The sequence below is a fragment of the Hippocampus zosterae genome, chromosome 2 (assembly GCF_025434085.1).
Source record: "Hippocampus zosterae strain Florida chromosome 2, ASM2543408v3, whole genome shotgun sequence".
Taxonomy (NCBI): Eukaryota; Metazoa; Chordata; class Actinopteri; order Syngnathiformes; family Syngnathidae; genus Hippocampus; species Hippocampus zosterae.
The window spans coordinates 39,127,730-39,148,648 of record NC_067452.1 but is presented as its reverse complement, the minus strand read 5'-3'; the positions used below and the strand labels follow the sequence as shown (position 1 = coordinate 39,148,648).

Below are 20,919 nucleotides of genomic sequence, written 5' to 3'. Positions count from 1 at the left end.
CAGTGCTTGTATGGGTACCTTTGTCTGGTAGGCCAGCCATACCAGCCTGTCAGCCAACAGAGCACAAAAGCCGACCCAGCGCTGGTTCAGCTGCTCGGCAGCCTGGGCGATGTCATCAGCCCGAGTCCCCTCTGGCAGGAACGAAGGAGCAGTTATGATAAGAAAAGGGAAGAAACACAGTTGGGAGGCTGACACAGAACAGACAACGTTGACATTTTTGATGCTAATACTATAGTACAGATTGGCGCCGATGACTTGAGCCGAATGAGGCTAGCAAGACAGCTTGTGAGCGTTACAACACCAGAGGTCGAGTATTGTTTTGATTGCTGTTGTTATTCTGAACACATATCGTTGGTTGTCAGCCACACTTGTGAGCTACTTCGTTTTGATCACTCGGGCCATTTCCATCGCCACAATACATCTTCCGTGGATGTTTGATATTAAATTTATCGAACAGCTTAGCGTCTTCATTTAAATCGCCGAGCGAGGGGCGACACAGTGGACGAACCCATTGACTGTACGTACAGCAAGCTGAGAGGAGCCTCGGAAGGCTGTTAGCTCCCAAGCTAGCTGTCGGCTAGCGCCTCTCGGTGGTTTAACATTCCAGCCGCCGTAGACTTGACGCAAATATAATTTCCCGGCTCAAACATGTAGTGATGTGTATAAAAGGCATAAAAGAGTCGCTCGACATATTTTGTGGACACGCCCACATTTTCATAATTCTGAAACTTCACATTCAAATCTGGCACGTTCTTCTCTGCTGTGTGTGCTAATGGAATTGACATGTTTATTGTCGCTATCTAGCTAGCGCCTCTCGGTGGTTTAACATTCCAGCCGCCGTAGACTTGACGCAAATATAATTTCCCGGCTCAAACATGTAGTGATGTGTATAAAAAGGCATAAAAGAGTCGCTCGACATATTTTGTGGACACGCCCACATTTTCATAATTCCGAAACTTCATATTCAAATCCGGCACGTTCTTCTCTGCTGTGTGTGCTAATGGAATTGACATGTTTATTGTCACTATCTAGCTAGCGCCTCTCGGTGGTTTAACATTCCAGCCGCCGTAGACTTGACGCAAATATAATTTCCCGGCTCAAACATGTAGTGATGTGTATAAAAAGGCATAAAAGAGTCGCTCGACATATTTTATGGACACGCCCACATTTTCATAATTCTGAAACTTCACATTCAAATCTAGTACGTTCTTCTCTGCTGTGTGTGCTAATGGAATTGACATGTTTATTGTCGCTATCTAGCTAGCGCCTCTCGGTGGTTTACATTCCAGCCGCCGTAGACTTGACGCAAATATAATTTCACGGCTCAAACATGTAGTGATGTGTATAAAAGGCTTAAAAGAGTCGCTCGACATATTTTGTGGACACGCCCACATTTTCATAATTCCGAAACTTCATATTCAAATCTGGCACGTTCTTCTCTGCTGTGTGTGCTAATGGAATTGACATGTTTATTGTCGCTATCTAGCTAGCGCCTCTCCTTGGTTTACCATTCCAGCCGCCGTAGACTTGACGCAAATATAATTTCCCGGCTCAAACATGTAGTGATGTGTATAAAAAGCATAAAAGAGTCGCTCGACATATTTTGTGGACACGCCCACATTTTCATAATTCTGAAACTTCATATTCAAATCTGGCACGTTCTTCTCTGCTGTGTGTGCTAATGGAATTGTTTATTGTCGCTATCAAGGGAATTGACATGTTCTCATGCAGAAAGTAAGGGTAATTACGGTACAGAAAGAACAAAGTGCCGATGCCATGTTGCTCGGTGAAGGTCCACCACATCCTAATTAAGTGCCACCGTTAGCCAAAATCGTCGGCAAGCTCACATACTTTGCCGTTTGTGTACATTGTCTGCTCGCGGTGCGATTTAGAAGCAAAAATTTCAACCGATTAGCATTTCTTACAGCACAGCAGCTACTTCATTCAAGAAATATATAGTGAAATCCACATTTTTTGGTCTCAGAGGCACCATATGATGATATCGACTCGTAAAAAGGCAACACGATAGAAACCCAGGTCAGCAAACTTGAATAGGTGAGAGGCCTTGGGTCTGTCCAAACCCATGATGCCATGTTTTGAAGAGCTCGGAAGCAAAGACGTCAATTGCTTGCGCGGCTCAAGTGCTGCATAGCTAGAGGAAGATGATGTTTTGTTGCCCGAAGGTTAGCGGGTTGGCGACAATAAAAGACAAGAAAGTACAAGTTGAATGAGTCTGCGTTTTTACACAGCCCCAACAAGGGCGGTGAAGAGGACGGAGGAGACTCTCTATCGGGGTTTCTATGGCGACAAGGAGAGAGGGTGGGACAGGTGGAGGCGTTGCCATGGGGACAGACAGGGTGCCCGTTGAATAGGTGTGAATGCATGTGAATGCCAGTGTGTGTGTGTGTTTGCGTGTGTGTGTGTGTGTACACGGTACCCTGCTCAACAAGGATCTGTGCTGTGCGCGTGGCTTCTTGAAGCTTCCGGTACTTTTCTGGTCGTTCGCGTTCTATAAGCTGCAGCAAAGAATGGCAGGAAGAGAGAAACTTGATTGATCACAAAAGTCGAATACGACAAAAAAGAATGAACATTTTCTATTTTATCGTCTTTTATCGAATATTTTATTGTCTTAATCGAATATTAGTTCGGCAAGCTAACTGAACTGTCGAGCCCATGTGTGGTGGTTTGGATACAAACGTGTCTGTCACTCAACGCGAGCAAGGTTTCGCAATCAAATCTGTGCTTCCGTGTACAAAGCAAGAGTGCGGCATACGTAACATCTCAAGACGTTTTCCCCATGAGCAAGCATGTTGGTTTCTAGGCACGATTTGCGGCGCGGACCAATTTTTAGTTCACGACTGTCCAATTCGGACGGCCCGGTAGTCCAGTGGTTAGCACGTTGGCTTCACAGTGCAGAGGTACCGGGTTCGATTCCAGCTCCGGCCTCCCTGTGTGGAGTTTGCATGTTCTCCCCGGGCCTGCGTGGGTTTTCTCCGGGTGTTCCGGTTTCCTCCCACATTCCAAAAATATGCATGGCAGGCTGATTGGACACTCTAAATTGTCTCTAGGTGTGAGTGTGAGTGCGAATGGTTGTTCGTCTCTGTGTGCCCTGCGATTGGCTGGCAACCGATTCAGGGTGTCCCCCGCTTACTGCCCGGAGACAGCTGGGATAGGCTCCAGCACCCCCCGTGACCCTAGTGAGGATCAAGCGGTTAGGAAGATGAATGAATGAAAGGACTGTCCAATTCAGTCGCGCGGTATGCGAGAGGCCTAAAAGAAACCATCTTTGCATGAAGATGCCAAAATGATGACCTTTATTTGATCAAATGTCATGTTTGTACTCGCCACACAACTTTTCTGACCATCAGTTCATCTTTGAACGGAACTTCAGATGAATGTACGGTTCCAATGCATTTTTTTGCACTCCGATAAAAACAAATAAAAAACGTGATCATGCTATTTTTTTCGTGCAGGCACAATTTTTACCTGCACTTTGTCATACAGGTCCTGAATGCTGCCTTCTTTGCGGGACACAGAGAACTCCGGGCTGTGCAGGATGGCCTCGCCTCGAGTCATGTAGCTGTGAAGCTCTGTGAAGTCCACATCAAATCTGAGGGATGAACAAAGTGTTGTGACTAAAAATGCGCTGACCAAACACATCGGTATTTATATGATTGAAAAGTGACTTCCACTTCACAGGAGCTCATAAGAAAAACGAAAAAAAAAGAGCTGACAACGGCTCACCCTGTAAGGCAGGCATGTCCAAAGTCCGGCCCGCGGGCCAAATCCGGCCCGCGGTGGAATTTCATCCGGCCCTCGGCCCCTGTCATAAAATCATTGCCGTCTGGCCCGCAGGTTGGGCGCAATGGAACACGTGTTGCATTGACTGAGGTCTCGTAGACTGGTGAGTGATGTTTCATAGAGTACTGCTTCCCTCTAGTGGCTAAATGAGTAATAGCATTCACTAAATGAGTACCAGTAATAGCATTTAGACACTAGAGGGCATCACTCACGAGTTAACAAGACATCACTCCGTGTTTATATTGACTGATATGTCATATTTCAAATGATCCTTGCAGTTGTGGATATGTGTATTGCTTGTTCATTTCCCTGTTATTCGAGTCAAAGGTTTTGTGACTATTGAAAAGTCGTGGTGATACATTTTATGTTTCAAATCAATCAATTTGCACTCAGGAGACTTCTGTTTAAGAAAAAGTCAAGTGAATAAGCAGTTGCATGTGATATACCTGTTTCAAATGAAACAAAAGAAATTCTTAAGATTGTTGCAATTAAAATAAAAATGGAAATGTGAAACAGACTGGCTTACTCAAATTTGTTGAACAATATTGTTGTTCAATGTAAAGAATAAGATAAGATAAGATATCCTTTATTTGTCCCACAATGGGGAAATTTACAATGTCAGCCAAGGTCGGCCCCCCGACATTTTACCACATAAAATCTGGCCCCCTTGGCAAAAAGTTTGGACACCCCTGCTGTAAGGCATTGTCAGCTTTTCTTCCTAGTCTATTGGCAATTACTGTATTTCTAAAATCGGATTCATTTTTACATACACCTTCACATTTTTTTTCCCCCAAGATATATTTCGTCTGACACCAACTCCTCCCCTCTCCAATTATTAACCTTCCCACACTGTTCTTTTCTCGTGTGATTGCCATGCCTGCTGAAGCAGCAACAAGCAAGAGACTTCGTCGTATTCAAATTCATTCCAGAAGAATTTCTATAAGATAAGATAAGATAAGATAAGATATCCTTTATTCGTCCCACACTGGGGAAATTTACAGCCTCCAGCAGCAAGAATGTATGTAGAAAGAAGAAAGAAGAGAAAAAAAACAAACATCTTTCAATTAAATGCAATATGAACACAAAATGGATAAATCGCAGTACTATTTACAATTTTCCTTCACATCATTTAATTATTATTATTATTATGATTGTTATTTTGGTTTTATTTTGGTAATATGGTTTTATAAATTGCAATACTTGAAAAAGAATGAAAACATGTCACGTTTTTTTTTTTTTCAATTCTTATCGTTTTGTCTCGGTGAGGCTGGAACAAGGAAAGATACTTCAATTCATAAAATTTGAGTGATCACATAAAGAAATCCTTGACATCCGATGAGAGTGGACACCTACCTGCTAAGGTATGTGAGCAGAAATGGGTGCATGCAACTGAATAATGCACACAAGTTAGAAAAACAAACGCCAAATGTTATTGATCAAAGTTCACCCGGAAGTGTACGAACCTTTTCCGGAGTTCCGAATCGACGACCACCTGCCTCTTCTTCTGGGGCGGGGACTCTCGGGCTTGGCGTAGTGCCGCTACGCTCTCCCTCGTCACCTTGGTAACACTCGCCGTGCCTGAGCGGGTCATTTCGGGCTCGGGGGATGCCGCGGTGACGACCGGTGAGAGCTGAACGTGTGCATGGCCAAAGAGGGTGTTAGATTTGGCATTACAGCTTTTTAAAGGACACTTTTTTTTTTTTTTTAACATCCACTGATCCAGAACATCTGCTGCTGTCTCGATTAGGCTTTACGCAATTACAAGGTTAAAAAAAAAAAAAAGATACTTGATCACGGATTCGATCACAAGGTGGGGCAATATATTGATGTAGACCACTTGTATATTTACAGTCAACGCCCGCCATTGCGTGAACGCATTGTAAAAAAGGACTTGGAACCCCAAAACTTCTTTAAAAAAAAAAAACGCTGACACATTAATGTCAATTTTTATAACATCTCCTCTGAAGTTAATTTCAAAAACAAAATAGCAGTCGTCCTGTCAACGACGGGGCTACATCTGTGTTCAGACAACATGGCTGCCTGCCGGTTGCATCTGCGATTGGCTGAATGTGCGTGGCCAGCAGATCACGTAACTTAGGTTGAATGGTTTTCAGAGTTTTTACCAGTCAAAAAAATAAATAAAATAAAATAATAATAATAATAATAATAATAATAAACAGGGCGGCCCGGTAGTCCAGTGGTTAGCACGTCGGCTTCACAGGGCAGAGGTACCGGGTTCGATTCCAGCTCCGGCCTCCCTGTGTGGAGTTTGCATGTTCTCTCTGGGCCTGCGTGGGTTTTCTCCGGGTGCTCCGGTTTCCTCCCACATTCCAAAAACATGCATGGCAGGCTTATTGGACGCTCTAAATTGTCCCTAGGTGTGAGTGTGAGCGTGGATGGTTGTTCGTCTCTGTGTGCCCTGCGATTGGCTGGCAACCGATTCAGGGTGTCCCCCGCCTACTGCCCGAAGACGGCTGGGATAGGATCCAGCACCCCCCGCGACCCTAGTGAGGATCAAGCGGCTCGGAAGATGAATGAATGAATGAAAATAGCAGTCGTCCTGTCAACGACGGGGTTACATGTGTGTTCAGACAACATGGCTGCCTGCCGGTTGCATCTGCGATTGGCTGAATGTGCGTGGCCAGCATATCACGTAACTTAGGTTGAATGATTTTCAGAGTTTTTACCAGTCAAAAATAATAATAATAATAATAATAATAATAATAAACAGGGCGGCCCGGTAGTCCAGTGGTTAGTACGTCGGCTTCACAGGGCAGAGGTACCGGGTTCGATTCCAGCTCCGGCCTCCCTGTGTGGAGTTTGCATGTTCTCTCTGGGCCTGCGTGGGTTTTCTCCGGGTGCTCCGGTTTCCTCCCACATTCCAAAAACATGCATGGCAGGCTTATTGGACGCTCTAAATTGTCCCTAGGTGTGAGTGTGAGCGTGGATGGTTGTTCGTCTCTGTGTGCCCTGCGATTGGCTGGCAACCGATTCAGGGTGTCCCCCGCCTACTGCCCGGAGACGGCTGGAATGGGCTCCAGCACCCCCCCGCGACCCTAGTGAGGATCAAGCGACTCGGAGAATGGATGGATGGATGGATAATAAACATTCTGACTTGTGATTGGATGGTCGAGGCGAAATTTCCGCCTCCCAGCGCTAAAGGCTATCCGCCCAGAATGGCACGAGATAGGGCGAAAAATACATTTGCTTTCAGGCTCACATATACACGATGGCGCTGCCGAATGACCCCCCCGAGTGAACAAGGTTGTCTGATTTCGCAGATCCCATCAACGATGTCATTGACTGATCGGGCAAATGATGACATTAAAGTCAAAAACGAGGGGGTGGGGGGGGGGGGAGCAAGCTATATGGCTCAGCAGAAATGACATCATCAAATGAGTTGCTGTGATGATGGGTAGGCCGAAGGAAAGTCCTTTCGTCAATTTTCCGGCGTTTTATAGATCCAAAAAAATGTAAATAAATGCTCTGTTTCTCAGAAATGTCCTCCAATTCAGTAGAGTCATGAAAAATCTCATTTTCCTTATGAAAATTCATGCGGCTGCACGTTGTACCTGGCCGCTGATGAGATCCAGACTTTGCACCAGTCGATCCCAACGTTGAGTCAAAGTATCCAGCCTGGCCTCCAGTTTGCTGGCCACCTCCTTGTTCTTGACGCTACAGAGCAGATCCTGACTCATGGCGCACAATTTGTCCATGGTGGGGCGCTTCACATCCAGCTCTGTCTTGACAATCTGGTGGAGCACAAACAAAATAAATGAATACTCCCGCTGACTGCAATGCATCGGAAAGGTTGATCATTAATTCATGAGAGCTTTCCATTCTTGTCCACAAAGAGTCAAGATGATGCCTCACACACTCAGTCTATCAATGGCAGTGGTGCTCAACAACTTTTTAAACCACGTACAACCCCCCCATCCCCCAAAAAAATGCTAGCTTTCCGAGTAAAACCATAATGACAAACCACATGTAATATTATCGTAAGCCACCGTAACATTAAGCAGAGTTTGAACATAAACGTTCAAATGGAGAAAAATATCCAATGCATTTAAAAAAATGATTGAATGAAAAGTTGACTACAGAAAATACTGACATCAAATAAAAATGTGTTGTCCTGAAAAGTTAATTACGACTCAACTGTCTTTTAATGTATTGTAGTTGGATTAAAAACTTATGCACCCATTTAATGAAGGGATTCCCCTCCATACCACTAGGGGGAGCATGTACACACTTTGGGAATCACTGGCCTATGCCGTCCGAGACACTAGTCTTCTCTTTCTAAGTCACTTCGGCTTATGAAGAATGCCGAAGTTGTATTTTTGATACAACACAACTAATAAAGCGAAAGGTTTAGGATTCTGATCGACTCACGGCAAGATGGCGCAGGCAAGCCATTGTGGCGGCGTGGTCCTTTTCACTGGGGGTCTTGATCGAACGAACCAATTCCTCCTTCTGAGTCAGCCACGAGTCGACTAAAGACTAACGGAAAGAAAAAAAAAATAATAAACAAGGGTAACAGCAGAAGGTAGCAGTGTTATTCTCACTGTAATATTGTCACGTTTGTGATCTAATGACCAACAGGTGTGCAGCTGCAGGGGGAAGCCCTACACTGCCACCTGCTGGTCCCAAACCGAATCATGACAAATATTAGGCGAGAAAGAAATAAGATATCCTGGGGACAATATTAAACACGGATGAGGTCCCCATTCACGAACGGGTGACACGCAATTGAAGAAAACCGAGCGACGTGCACGCAGGCCGTACTTGCTCATTTGTGAAGTGTTGCCATTTCAAGAGAATCTCTTGTAGCAGAATCCAGCGTTCTTCTGTCCATCGACAGATGGCTGCCCAGCGGTCACCGAGCACCTAAATGCGCGCACGCAAACACACACACACACACACACACACATTTCCTCTTAATTTAGGTCATCGGAGAGGCTAAAACGTTCTACTTTGCCATGCGGGCTCCCCAAAAGGCTCATCATGTAGTTTCATTTTGTCACGTGCCAATTAAATTCTTCCAGCTGCCTAATGTGGAGAGTGAACACTTGCCTGAAAGGACAAAAAGGAGCATGATCTTGTGCTGGGTACTAGCTATAAACAGGGGGTGTCCAAAACTTTTTTTTTTTCCTGAGGGCTGCATACAGAAAAATGAAAAGATGCAGTAACCACTTGAAATCCACGCTAAATCCATCGGTGTAACAAAGATATGAAATGAGATTTTATCTATATATACAGTATAGAAATAAAATTCCTGGGCGGCCCGGTAGTCCAGTGGTTAGCACGTCGGCTTCACAGTGCAGAGGTACCGGGTTCAATTCCAGCTCCGGCCTCCTTGTGTGGAGCTTGCATGTTCTCCCCGGGCCTGCGTGGGTTTTCTCCGGGTGCTCCGGTTTCCTCCCACATTCCAAAAATATGCATAGCAGGCTGATTGAACACTCTAAATATTGTCCCTAGGTGTGAGTGTGAGTGCGAATGGTTGTTCGTCTCTGTGTGCCCTGCGATTGGCTGGCAACCGATTCAGGGTGTCCCCCGCCTACTGACCAAAGACAGCTGGGATAGGCTCCCGCGACCCTAGTGAGGATCAAGTGCCAGTTACCGATATGTGTTTTTATGTTGACAGTGTGTTACAAAAGTAATGATTGGTTTCATGAGTAGTTGAACAGTTATCAGTCATCGTTTGGGATTTGTTGCTTTGGCATTTTGTTTGAAGACCGGCAATATATTCATCAAACAGAATGCTACAGAACATCATGTTATCTATTCATTCATTCATCTTCCGAACCGCTTGATCCTCACTAGGGTCGCGGGGGGTGCTGGAGCCTATCCCAGCCGTCTCCGGGCAGTAGGCGGGGGACACCCTGGATCAGTTGCCAGCCAATCGCAGGGCACACAGAGACGAACAACCATCCACACTCACACTCACACCTAGGGACAATTCAGAGTGTTCAATCAGCCTGCCACGCATGTTTTTGGAATGTGGGAGGAAACCGGAGCACCCGGAGAAAACCCACGCAGGCCCGGCGAGAACATGCAAACTCCACACAGGGAGGCCGGAGCTGGAATCGAACCCGGTACCTCTGCACTGTGAAGCCGACGTGCTAACCACTGGACTACCGGGCCGCATAATGTTATCTATTTTTTTTTTGCAATTCAGAGAGTGATACTTTAATTTATATGGTATTCTAAAATTCCAACGTCACAAACTCGGAAGACATCTTTGGAAGCAACTCGGCCAACCCGGCCTTTGAATAGGTTTCAACATTGTGCAGTATGCGCATGTTGACAATGTTTAGCATCTTTAGCAATATGAGGAGTGCGACTCGTCTGGTCTGGACACTCCCTTTTCGAACTCGATTTTGGTTGTGATCCTCTCAAACGTGTCCTCTGTTAAATAATCACGATTTCAGCCTGCGGCTGTTTTCTCATGAATACATTTTTCAGTTGAAAAGCTGGATTGTGCAAATGGCCCCTAAATCAAGATGTTAAAAAAAAAAAAAAAAAGCAATCGCAAGGCCATAAATGAGACAACCGAGATTTAAGAGTCGAATCATCTTGGCCCAAAATACAGCAGGGGGGGGGGGGGGGGGGGGACCTGAACTTGCATTTGCATGTTTCCGTTCCTCGTCTCCTAATCTCTTGAGCTGGTTTATGCTCCGTTCTGCAATAAACTGCTCTGCAGGCGGTAACGCAACAAAAGCTGCACTTGAAACAAAGAACCAGCACTTAATATATGCGGGTGTGATTATACGCAGCATCTCTGGCACGTGCGGCGCTTCTCAATTGTTTTTTTTTTTTTTTTTGGTGAGTGAATTATGAACCACACCGGCATCACTATTGTGTCTGGAAGTCCAAAACAGTTCCTGAATTAGGTTTGAGAATATTTTTTCTTAATTTCTGGACAATTATCGACTCATTAGTGAAGACGTGCTGCTCCGACTTGCCTGAAGTTTGCTCTCCAAGGCAGCAGTGGCACTGTCCCCGCTGGTCTCGTCCACCACAACCACCATGTGGGTTAGCGAGTTGACCCGTACCTGCTCCTGCTCCAGGTCCTCCTGCAAAAGCTGCGGACAACACGCCAATTAATTGAGCTTTTTTTTCCCCGGCACTTTCATGACAGTGTGTGGCCGAATTTCCCAAACTTTATTGAACCAAGGTACCGCTAAGTCGTGGGACTACACTGGGCCCACCAACAGCCCAAATTCACGTATAATTGATGGCCAATCAAGTGCATTGGGGAAAACTGACAGAAATGAATACTTAAAAATCCTCCCCAAAAAGCTAATTAACATTCAATTCACGGAAAATGTGCGGGTGACGGGACTACACTGGGCCCACCAACAGCCCAAATTCACGTATAATTGATGTCCAATCAAATGCATTGAGGAAAACTGACAGAAATGAATACTTAAAAATCCTCCCCAAAAAGCTAATTAACATTCAATTCACGGAAAATGTGCGGGTGATGGGACTACACTGGGCCCACCAACAGCCCAAATTCACGTATAATTGATGGCCAATCAAATGCATTGGGGAAAACTGACAGAAATGAAAACTTAAAAATCCTCCCCAAAAAACTAATTAACATTCAATTCACGGAAAATGTGCGGGTGAAACCCGACAACCTCCTCATTCTCCAAAACCAATATTATTTCAAAATGTTGAATTTTTTTTTTTTTGAAAATTCCAACTGCGTTTGCTCTCGTGTTGCGTTTCGCAGATCCGATCAATTGGCTTTTGCATAAAGTAGAAAATATGCCAATCTCATCCAGTTGATCAGTTTTGCGTAAAATCTACGCTTCGGCGTCCACGACGATAACTTAAGCCGCAAACAAATATGTGCCTTAATCACTTCAACTTTTCATATTTCATGAAACATTGATACGTAAGAACGTGGACTGACTGCAGTTCTTAAGAACCGAACTGATCTCCAGCAAAACAAAATCAACATGTATGAATAAATCAAAATTTAAGGTCGCCACCTTGTGCTCTTCCACTTGACGCTTGACGTTCTCCAAGTCAGGACCAAGCGGCTGAGCCTCCATCTTGTTCACCCGCGCCTCCGTTGCGTCCAGCCAGTCTGTGAGCTGCTGCAGCTGCTTGTGCTGTAGGTCCATGAGGACCTGGTGGAGTCTGGCTCCGTGGGGCAATTTCATACCATTGATCAGAGGTGACAAATGTACTCAACCGCATCTCTCAACTTACAACGTTCAGCGGAAGTACAGATAATTGTGTAGGAAAAGGACAACTACGGTAAACCATAAGTTTCAGGTGTACGGTTCTGCTAGTTTTGCTTGAATTTTTTTGTAGAACTCCAATCTTGTTCTGCCGCCTGTTTATTTGGGGGTAGAATGCCACAATTGGACACGAGATGGTGGTTCGGTGTCATGTTAAACACGGTAAATTTGGAAAAAAAAAAGAGGGAAATCAGTCAGTAGGCCTATTTCAGGCTCAGCCGAGCTTTTGCTGAACTTGGATTGCACGTCGAATGCTGTTCAATCCTGCTTTTTACACCTACAGAATCCAATAACTGTCGGTTTGTTTTATAATGCACATATTTGGGAATGATTATTGCTATATATGATAGATTATATATATATTCATTCATTCATTCATCTTCCTAACCGCTTGATCCTCACTAGGGTCGCGGGGGGTGCTGGAGCCTATCCCAGCTGTCTCCGGGCAGTAGGCGGGGGACACCCTGAATCGGTTGCCAGCCAATCGCAGGGCACACAGAAACGAACAACCATTCGCACTCACACTCACACCTAGGGACAATTTAGAGTGTTCAATTAGCCTGCCACGCATGTTTTTGGAATTTGGGAGGAAACCGGAGCACCCGGAGAAAACCCACGCAGGCCCGGGGAGAACATGCAAACTCCACACAGGGAGGCTATATATATATATATATATATATATATACATATATATATATAATGGGCGGCCCGGTAGTCCAGTGGTTAGCACGTCGGCTTCACAGTGCAGAGGTACCGGGTTCGATTCCAGCTCCGGCCTCCCTGTGTGGAGTTTGCATGTTCTCCCCGGGCCTGCGTGGGTTTTCTCCGGGTGCTCCGGTTTCCTCCCACATTCCAAAAACATGCATGGCAGGCTGATTGAACACTCTAAATTGTCCCTAGGTGTGAGTGTGAGTGCAAATGGTTGTTCGTTTTTGTGTGCCCTGCGATTGGCTGGCAACCGATTCAGGGTGTCCCCCGCCTACTGCCCGGAGACAGCTGGGATAGGCTCCAGCACCCCCCGCGACCCTAGTGAGGATCAAGCGGCTCGGAAGATGAATCAATGAATGAATATTGTGATTCGATATGTTTGATAGTTTGGGGTGGAGGTCAGAAACATCAGAAAAATGTGCTTTCATCATTTAAAAAGTGTATTTAAAGGATGAAAAAAAATTGGAAAATCGGAAACAAGCATAGGGAGTATCTAAATAGAGAGAGTTTTAATTGTATTTCTATATTTGTACTTCCTCTTATAACTTACAATGCAAAACAACCCCACAAAAACCTCTTGAAAACACCCCAACTGATATCACATTTGACAAAAGCCGAAGCCAATTCAAGCTTTTTAGGCCACCACAAACGAAACACCGGGCCACACATGCACTGTTGTAAGGTTTTCGGGAAAAAAAAATGTGTGTTTTGAGCATGTGAGCACCTGCTTTGCCTCTCCATGCTGGCCACCCGGAGGTGCTCCCATCGAGAGTTCAGCAGGGTCATCTGTTCCCTGACTTCGGTGTCCTCCTCCTCACTCAGGTTGCCCTCAGCCAGTAAAGCTGCGCCGGCTCGGAGGACTCGCCCCACGCTGCCCTGGTGCGCCGTGAGTTCCACCATGTAGCCCTGCGAGGAGGACAGGCATAAAAAAAAAATAATAAAAATAAATAAATACACTTCACACCATTGCGGAAAAGTTCTGCTCGTTACAGCTAATTAACTGATAGCGGCGCCCCGACAACTCCACTCTAAATGACCTGACTCCATTTGTTTGAAGTGCCCTCATAATAGATGAAAGCGCCCCCCCCACCCCCCCGTCTCTTTTTCGAGCACTTGACTCGAGCGGTCAGGGGGTCGTTGAATGCGGAAAGCTCGACGTTTCAAAGTGTTGATGAACAAAAGTGTATTTGAACAGCTAAACATTGCCCGTGCATGTCTGACAGCTGGGGACACCCTGAACCGGTTGCCAGCCAATCGCGGGACACACAGAGACGAACAACCGTCAACGCTCACACTCACACCCCAGGGACAATTTGGAGTGTCCAATCAGCCTTTCCATGCAGGTTTTTTGGAACGTGGGAGGAAACCGGAGTACCCGGAGAAAACCCACGTACGAACCTGCCCCATTGAAATGAATGGAAATGTCATCCCAGCCCCCCCAAAGCACTAACTTCTTCTCTTTTCGGCTTGTCCCTTTTCAGAGGTTGCCACAACGAGTCATTCATTCATTCATCTTCCGTACCGCTTGATCCTCACTATGGTTGCGGGGGGTGCTGGAGCCCATCCCAGCCGTCTCCGGGCAGTAGGCGGGGGGACACCCTGGATCGGTTGCCAGCCAATCGCAGGGCACACATAGACGAACAACCATCCACGCTCACACTCACACCTAGGGACAATTTAGAGTGTTCAATCAGCCTGCCATGCATGTTTTTGGAATGTGGGAGGAAACCGGAGTACCCGGAGAAAACCCACGCATGAACCTGCCCGATTGAAATGAATGGAAATGTCATCCCAGCACCCCCAAAGCACCAACTTCTTCTCCTTTCGGCTTGTCCCTTTTCAGGGGTTGCCACAACGAGTCATTAATTCATTCATTCATCTTCCGTACCGCTTGATCCTCACTAGGGTCGCGGGGGGTGCTGGAGCTTGCGTGGGTTTTCTCCGGGTGCTCCGGTTTCCTCCCACATTCCCAAAACATGCAAGGCAGGCTGTTTGGACGTTCTAAATTGTCCCTAGGTGTGAGTGTGGGTGCGGATGGTTGTTCATCTCTGTGTGCCCTGCGATTGGCTGGCAACTGATTCAGGGTGTCCCCCGCCTACTGCCCGAAGACAGCTGGGATAGGCTCCAGCACCCCCCGCGACCCTAGTGAGGATCAAGCGGCTCGGAAAATGAATGAATGAATGAATAGCACTGTATAGTCAAATCTAAAAACATAATACAGTCATGCCTCAGTTTTCGACCGTAATCCGTTCTAGAAAAATTAGTTGAAATGAATGGCAATGCCATGAGTCAGTTTCACAAAATACTTACAAAAAATGTTCTGTTTTCAATAACCACAAAAATATCACTCGACAAACGTCTCAAACTGGCGGCCCGGGGCCATTTGCGGTCTGCAGGATGATATTTACTTGACTTTAAAGTTTAATGTTTGTGCAGCCGCTGCGGTAGTAGTTGCCCTGGGTGGGGGGTGGGGGGGTGGTTGGGGGGTTCTTTTCCTTAATCACTTATGGGCTACCGGAGCTCAGGCTCATGATGGTTTTCAGCAAAATGTCATTCTGAAGTGAGAAGAAAAAAATATCCTGTCACCTAGTCCCAATCGTGTCTATTTCAAAAGCTGACAATGTCAAGAAAAGCAGTTGATCATTTTATTAGATTTTTTCGGTTAAGCATAAGGGGCAAGTCTTGAATGCACGGAGAAAGTTGCGGTGCTCAAGAAACCAGACGTCTTTAGGCAACTAGACATTCATGAATATGCAACGTACCAGATGGATGAACGTGAGGACAGGCTCGCCAATCTTGTTCATGTTCTGAATAACTGCTCATTTTCTGAACTGTTTATGGTATTAAGGGCAACAAAGAACAGTACAATGTAGACATCCAACGTATGCACCCAAAAAAGATGGACACGACTGCGCAGTAAGCTGCTGAATTATTCGTCTTTTTTTGTGAAGAGGATAAAGAATCTATGCCCTCGAGCAGGAGTCTCAAACTCATTTTTTGCCAGATTTTAGTCACAGTTTACCTTGGAGGGCCGTTATGACTGAAACCATATGAAGAAGTCAAGGATAACGGTTTATTCACCTATTGTTGAAGTTACTGTAATGGGCGGTTTGGTCACAAGAAAATGCGTCCAGTATCACCCTTTTCATTCATTCATTCATTCATTCATTCATTCATCTTCCGTACCGCTTGATCCTCCCTAGGGTCGCGGGGGGTGCTGGAGCCCATCCCAGACGTCTCCGGGCAGTAGGCGGGGGACACCCTGAATCGGTTGCCAGCCAATCGCAGGGCACACAGAAACGAACAACCATCCACGCTCACACTCACACCTAGGGACAATTTAGAGTGTTCAATCAGCCTGCCATGCATGTTTTTGGAATGTGGGAGGAAACCGGAGCACCCGGAGAAAACCCACGCAGGCCCGGGGATAACATGCAAACTCCACACAGGGAGGCCGGAGCTGGAATCGAACCCGGTACCTCTGCACTGTGAAGCCGACGTGCTAACCACTGGACTACCGGGCCGCCCAGTATCACCCTTATTTATTACAAATGAGAATTGGAAATTTTGGTAGAGATTTTAGCCAGCATCGTGAAAGTTGACATCTGTGATTTGCTTTCGCGGGCCATATAAAATGATGTGGTGGGCCAGATCTGGCCCCCGGGCCATGACTTTGACACCAGTGCGCTAGAGTATTGCTCAAATGTCTATCCGCATCTGCTGCTGCACTGTTCCTGTTGCTTAAAGGGTGAAAGCAAGCCCAATGCTTCAGTTTCCGTACACAAACTCGGTTTTAGTCAGACTTTGGTAGGAAAGAACTTTAGAATGCATTTAGTGCGAAAAACAGAGGTATTGACAGTAAATCTGTTTGGAATATAAAAAAAAAGGAGCAGCCAGCCTTGTCGCGTCCAACAAAACCGGTCTGGAGGTAAAATATGGTCAGGAAGTGACTTATCTTGTTATTCTGGATTGGATGGCAGCGATGTTACAAAATGGTTTATTGAGCCTAAGCGATGACGCAATCAGGCAGCAGAGTGGATGCTCTGGTGTGTATTGAGGCTGATGAAAGCTAGAGGACGCAACTCGCATGTTTAACCAGCATCAATAAAAAAAAAAAATTTAAAAACGTTTTCATTTTTTTTTCAGTTTTCAGCTACAGACCGTCATCCAAATCCTCACCTCATGAGTGTGGAACTGCTCCTTGACCTCCTCCACATGGTTTGAGATGGAGGGCTGGGACTGGAGTCCGTCTTCAGCCGAGAGCAGCCAGGTCAGAACCTTGACACAAAAAAAAAAAAATCATGAAAAGAAAACATTGAAACAACAAAACCGGTCACTTTCATTCAACGTACCTCCTCCAGAGCCGCTTGGTAAGACTCCAGACTGGCAGAGCCGGGAGGTAGAGGACTGAGGCCTCGCTGCAGCTCTTCTTGGCTGGGGCTCAGAAACTGGAGGGCGGTGCGGGGCAGGCGATGGGGTGCAGATAAAAAGGAGAGACAAACAGCAGGACACAACAGGAAAGAGAAAAGAGACGCTTTGAATTCCAAAATCGGGTTTGACTCAGAAGCCGCCTGTGGATGCGAAGCCGTGCAGAAATACGATAAGTCGTGTGTAGAGTTGGACTGCGACAGTCATCGACCGGCGCATTACGGCGCATTATTCTTTGAAGTTAAAAAATCTGTTAAGGACCGGTGCCGCCAATCGATGCTCTTTCGATAGCGCCTTCAAGACGGCACAATGTGGATAAATCACCGCCTTTGCCTTTGAAAGGTTAAAAAAAAAAAAATGGCCACCGGGAGAAAATGATTCCACTCACGTCCATTTCTTAGCAGGAATTAAACTCGCTGATTGCTTTCTTGAAAAATAGTCACGAAATATAGCAACGACTCGCTAAGTTGGCAACACTTAAACTACCGTAGATTGCTTTTTTGGGGGGGGGGGGGGGGGTCAGTGGGGGGGGGGTCACTGTTATTCTGTCTACAACCATAATCAACATACGAGCATGATCATTAGAGACAGTTAATTTTTTTGAGAGTGAGCAATTTACCACACAAATCACGGCATTCGCAAGAATGCGGCTTCACACTTGATAACGTGCACAAAGACAAAAACGATTTGCTTTTTCTTTTGAAAATAAACATTTCTGACGTGACGTATAACATCATTCTTGTGAATACTACAAACTGCAATACAATCGTGAGGTGGCGCTTTGGGGCACGGTAAATTCTTTTCTGGTAGCCGTAGCAACCGTGTGACTTCTCGAGCGAATATTAACCCTCCGCTAACATACCTGTCAACTTTTCGGAGAGCCAACCTGTATAAACTACCAAAAAAAAAATCCTTATAAGGAGCAAAAAAATCCTTATAACATAGCAAAGCATTTTATATGTCAAAACAACAGCAGAAAAAAACCCCCACGAAATTTTCAATGATATTTTTTCTAGATCTCCATAATACAATGTCTGGTTAATGTCTAATCATCCTTCTACTTAGTGTGTTCAGAGTTGTAATCCTGCGTTACTTTTTTCACCAACTCCAAACATTGAAAACACAGAAAAAAAAAAAAATCGCCATTCAGCACTTTCAACTAGGAACCACGTGATTTACTGGAAAGTTACCGGAAATTAATGGAGCGATTTAACATACACAATAAACAGTAAGACGAATCGGTAATAAAGGCGGTAGAAAGCACCAAGCAGTAAAATCAAGAACAAATCTAAGTCATGCTGAGTCGAACACCAAAGAATACAAGTGAGCAAAAGCAAACGGATCTACCTGTTAGGGGGGAACCCCCCCCACCCCGGAAATTTTCCGAATCCGCATGATTTGTGCAATCCAGCCATATACGTAAGATTCACCACAAAATCCGTATGAACTACGGCTAAACCGGATGAGTTGACCGTATGCGCTAAGCAACACACATTCCGAAACGATGTGCTTCGCTCCCTCCCGAAACGACAAACATATTTTTTTTTAAATCACTAAATCTAGGCCGCGCAGCCAGAATTTGGTTCTTGTTGAGCAAACAAGACGAAACGTCGTGATGTTCTAATTGTTCGGTGAGGCCCAATTACTGTAACATCCACCAAAAATGTAACCCTATTTTTTTCTGATTTGGTGCAAGGTGCGCACAAACTACGGATCCCAAATATGTCCAGATCCTAACTGCTTCTTTGGTATCCCCCCCTCCCCCCAAAAAAAAAATCATTACAATGTAACTACATGATGTCCCCTTTGACCTTTGAGACAAAAAAAGCCCAAAAATAAGCATGAACAGACACCGTCAAGAACACACCTACTAAGTACCGTATTTTCCACACTAAAAGGCGCACTGGATTATGAGGCGCATCTTCAATGAATTTTGTATTTTTTTTTTCATATATTGGACGCGCCGTCTTATAAGACGCAATCTACAATGCATCCACTAGATGGAGCTTCGCTCAAGGAAATGCAAACGGAAGGATCAGACGTACCTGTATTTGTTGAGATTGTGAAAACCATTAACAACCATCAAAAACCAAACACCACAGCTCTCCTTTTTTCCGAACTTATTTAATAAAAGCAGCGACACAGTTCACTCAACCAACAGCAAGTTATAACATGGTTATATACATAACGTTGAACGTTGAACTCTCTTGCCGCTATTCTATTTCCGTGTTCTATTGCACGTCTCCAGCAAGGAGCCATTTTGCGGGGCGACATATTACCGTAATGACCATACACAAGGGGCACCGCATTTTAAGGCGCTGCGAGCTTTTAAGAAAACGGAAGACTTTTAGGTGCACCTTTTAGTGCGGAAAATACGGTACACGGAGTTGCTTATTAGTATGATTGCACCCGGCAAAAAAAAAAAATACAATCTGTTTTGACATCGACTTTGCTGATGAACGTTTTTAAACACAAGCAAATAAAAAACACAGACAGATGGACATGCGGTATGAGGTGTTAAGCGTGTGGAGACACGGACCTGATCAGTAAAGCGCCTCCTCTTTTGCTCGGGAGACTTGACATAGGCCGCCTGCGTGTAGGCGTAGCTTTTATAGCGAGGCTGAGCGGGGGGGCTCTGCACTCGGCCCTGAGCCACGCTCACTGTGATCTGAGAGCCAGACAGAGGACACAGTTGGACGGATACAGGTCGGTAAAGGCAGAGAGGTGGAAGAACGCACAACACGGAAAGGTACGTTGGAGGAAGGAAGGGGAGGGGGGTACAAAAAAGTACACAGAAGACAAGAGAAAAGAACAGAAAAAAAATGAAAAATGAATAACAGGGACGGCCTGGTAGTCCAGTGGTTAGCACGTCGGCTTCACAGTGCGGAGGTACCGGGTTCGATTCCAGCTCCGGCCTCTGTGTGGAGTTTGCATGTTCTCCCCGGGCCTGCGTGGGTTTTCTCCGGGTGCTCCGGTTTCCTCCCACATTCCAAAAAACATGCGTGGCAGGCTGATTGAACACTCTAAATTGTCCCTAGGTGTGAGTGTGAGTGCGAATGGTTGTTTGTTTCTGTGTGCCCTGCGATTGGCTGGCAACCGATTCAGGGTGTCCCCCGCCTACTGCCCGGAGACGGCTGGGATGGGCTCCAGCACCCCCCGCGACCCTAGTGAGGATCAAGCGGTACGGAAGATGAATGAATGAATGAACAATCCATTGTCCGCTAGCATAATGCTAACACATGATAGACTGACTTACCAATAGCATTGCTGCGAAAGCATCCGTTTAAGCAACGGATATTTACGCACAATTTACAGACATAGATTCTTTTCCCTCTGCAAAGGAAAACTAATATTATAGCAAATGACAGAGGAGCTGAGCCCGTGTCCTCATATTTTGACGTTTGTATTGTCCTGCCCCCAGGTGGCCAAGACACACACATCTCGAGCAACACAATGAATTGAATTCAAGCAAAACTGTCGGGGAAAAAAAAGACGTAATTTCTTTACATTTTATATGATCACGCCCTTACTTACATGAATTCATAAAGTACAATTTTTTTAGGGTTGTTCTCTTTATTTAAAACTCAACAAACATGTTTTTTTTCACAGGGCGGAACGGATTAATGGTATTCCCACTGATTTCAATGGAGAGAGAGGATTTGAGACACAAGTATTTCCAAGAGCATGGCCTCGGAACGAATCAAACTCATATTTCAAGGTGCCACTA

At 45.5% G+C, this 20,919-nt stretch overlaps 1 protein-coding gene across 15 annotated transcripts in view; it reads right to left on the bottom strand.

The window, feature by feature from the left end:
- dmd (dystrophin) overlaps positions 1-20,919 on the bottom strand; it is a 173,131-nt gene that overhangs the window by 90,970 nt on the left and 61,242 nt on the right. For 11 of the 15 annotated variants that reach the window (XM_052059060.1, XM_052059062.1, XM_052059065.1 and 8 more), the window contains exons 10-23: positions 19,732-19,860; positions 17,117-17,212; positions 16,944-17,042; positions 13,489-13,670; positions 11,802-11,952; positions 10,764-10,883; positions 8,584-8,685; positions 8,191-8,298; positions 7,374-7,553; positions 5,265-5,431; positions 5,155-5,190; positions 3,487-3,610; positions 2,438-2,516; positions 19-131 (exon numbers count right to left, since the gene is read on the bottom strand). In XM_052059060.1, the coding sequence (XP_051915020.1) occupies positions 19-131; positions 2,438-2,516; positions 3,487-3,610; positions 5,155-5,190; positions 5,265-5,431; positions 7,374-7,553; positions 8,191-8,298; positions 8,584-8,685; positions 10,764-10,883; positions 11,802-11,952; positions 13,489-13,670; positions 16,944-17,042; positions 17,117-17,212; positions 19,732-19,860 (1,686 nt within the window). The remainder of the gene's footprint in view (positions 1-18; positions 132-2,437; positions 2,517-3,486; positions 3,611-5,154; positions 5,191-5,264; positions 5,432-7,373; positions 7,554-8,190; positions 8,299-8,583; positions 8,686-10,763; positions 10,884-11,801; positions 11,953-13,488; positions 13,671-16,943; positions 17,043-17,116; positions 17,213-19,731; positions 19,861-20,919) is intronic. The other 4 variants (XM_052059059.1, XM_052059064.1, XM_052059061.1 and 1 more) reach the window with 2 other exon arrangements.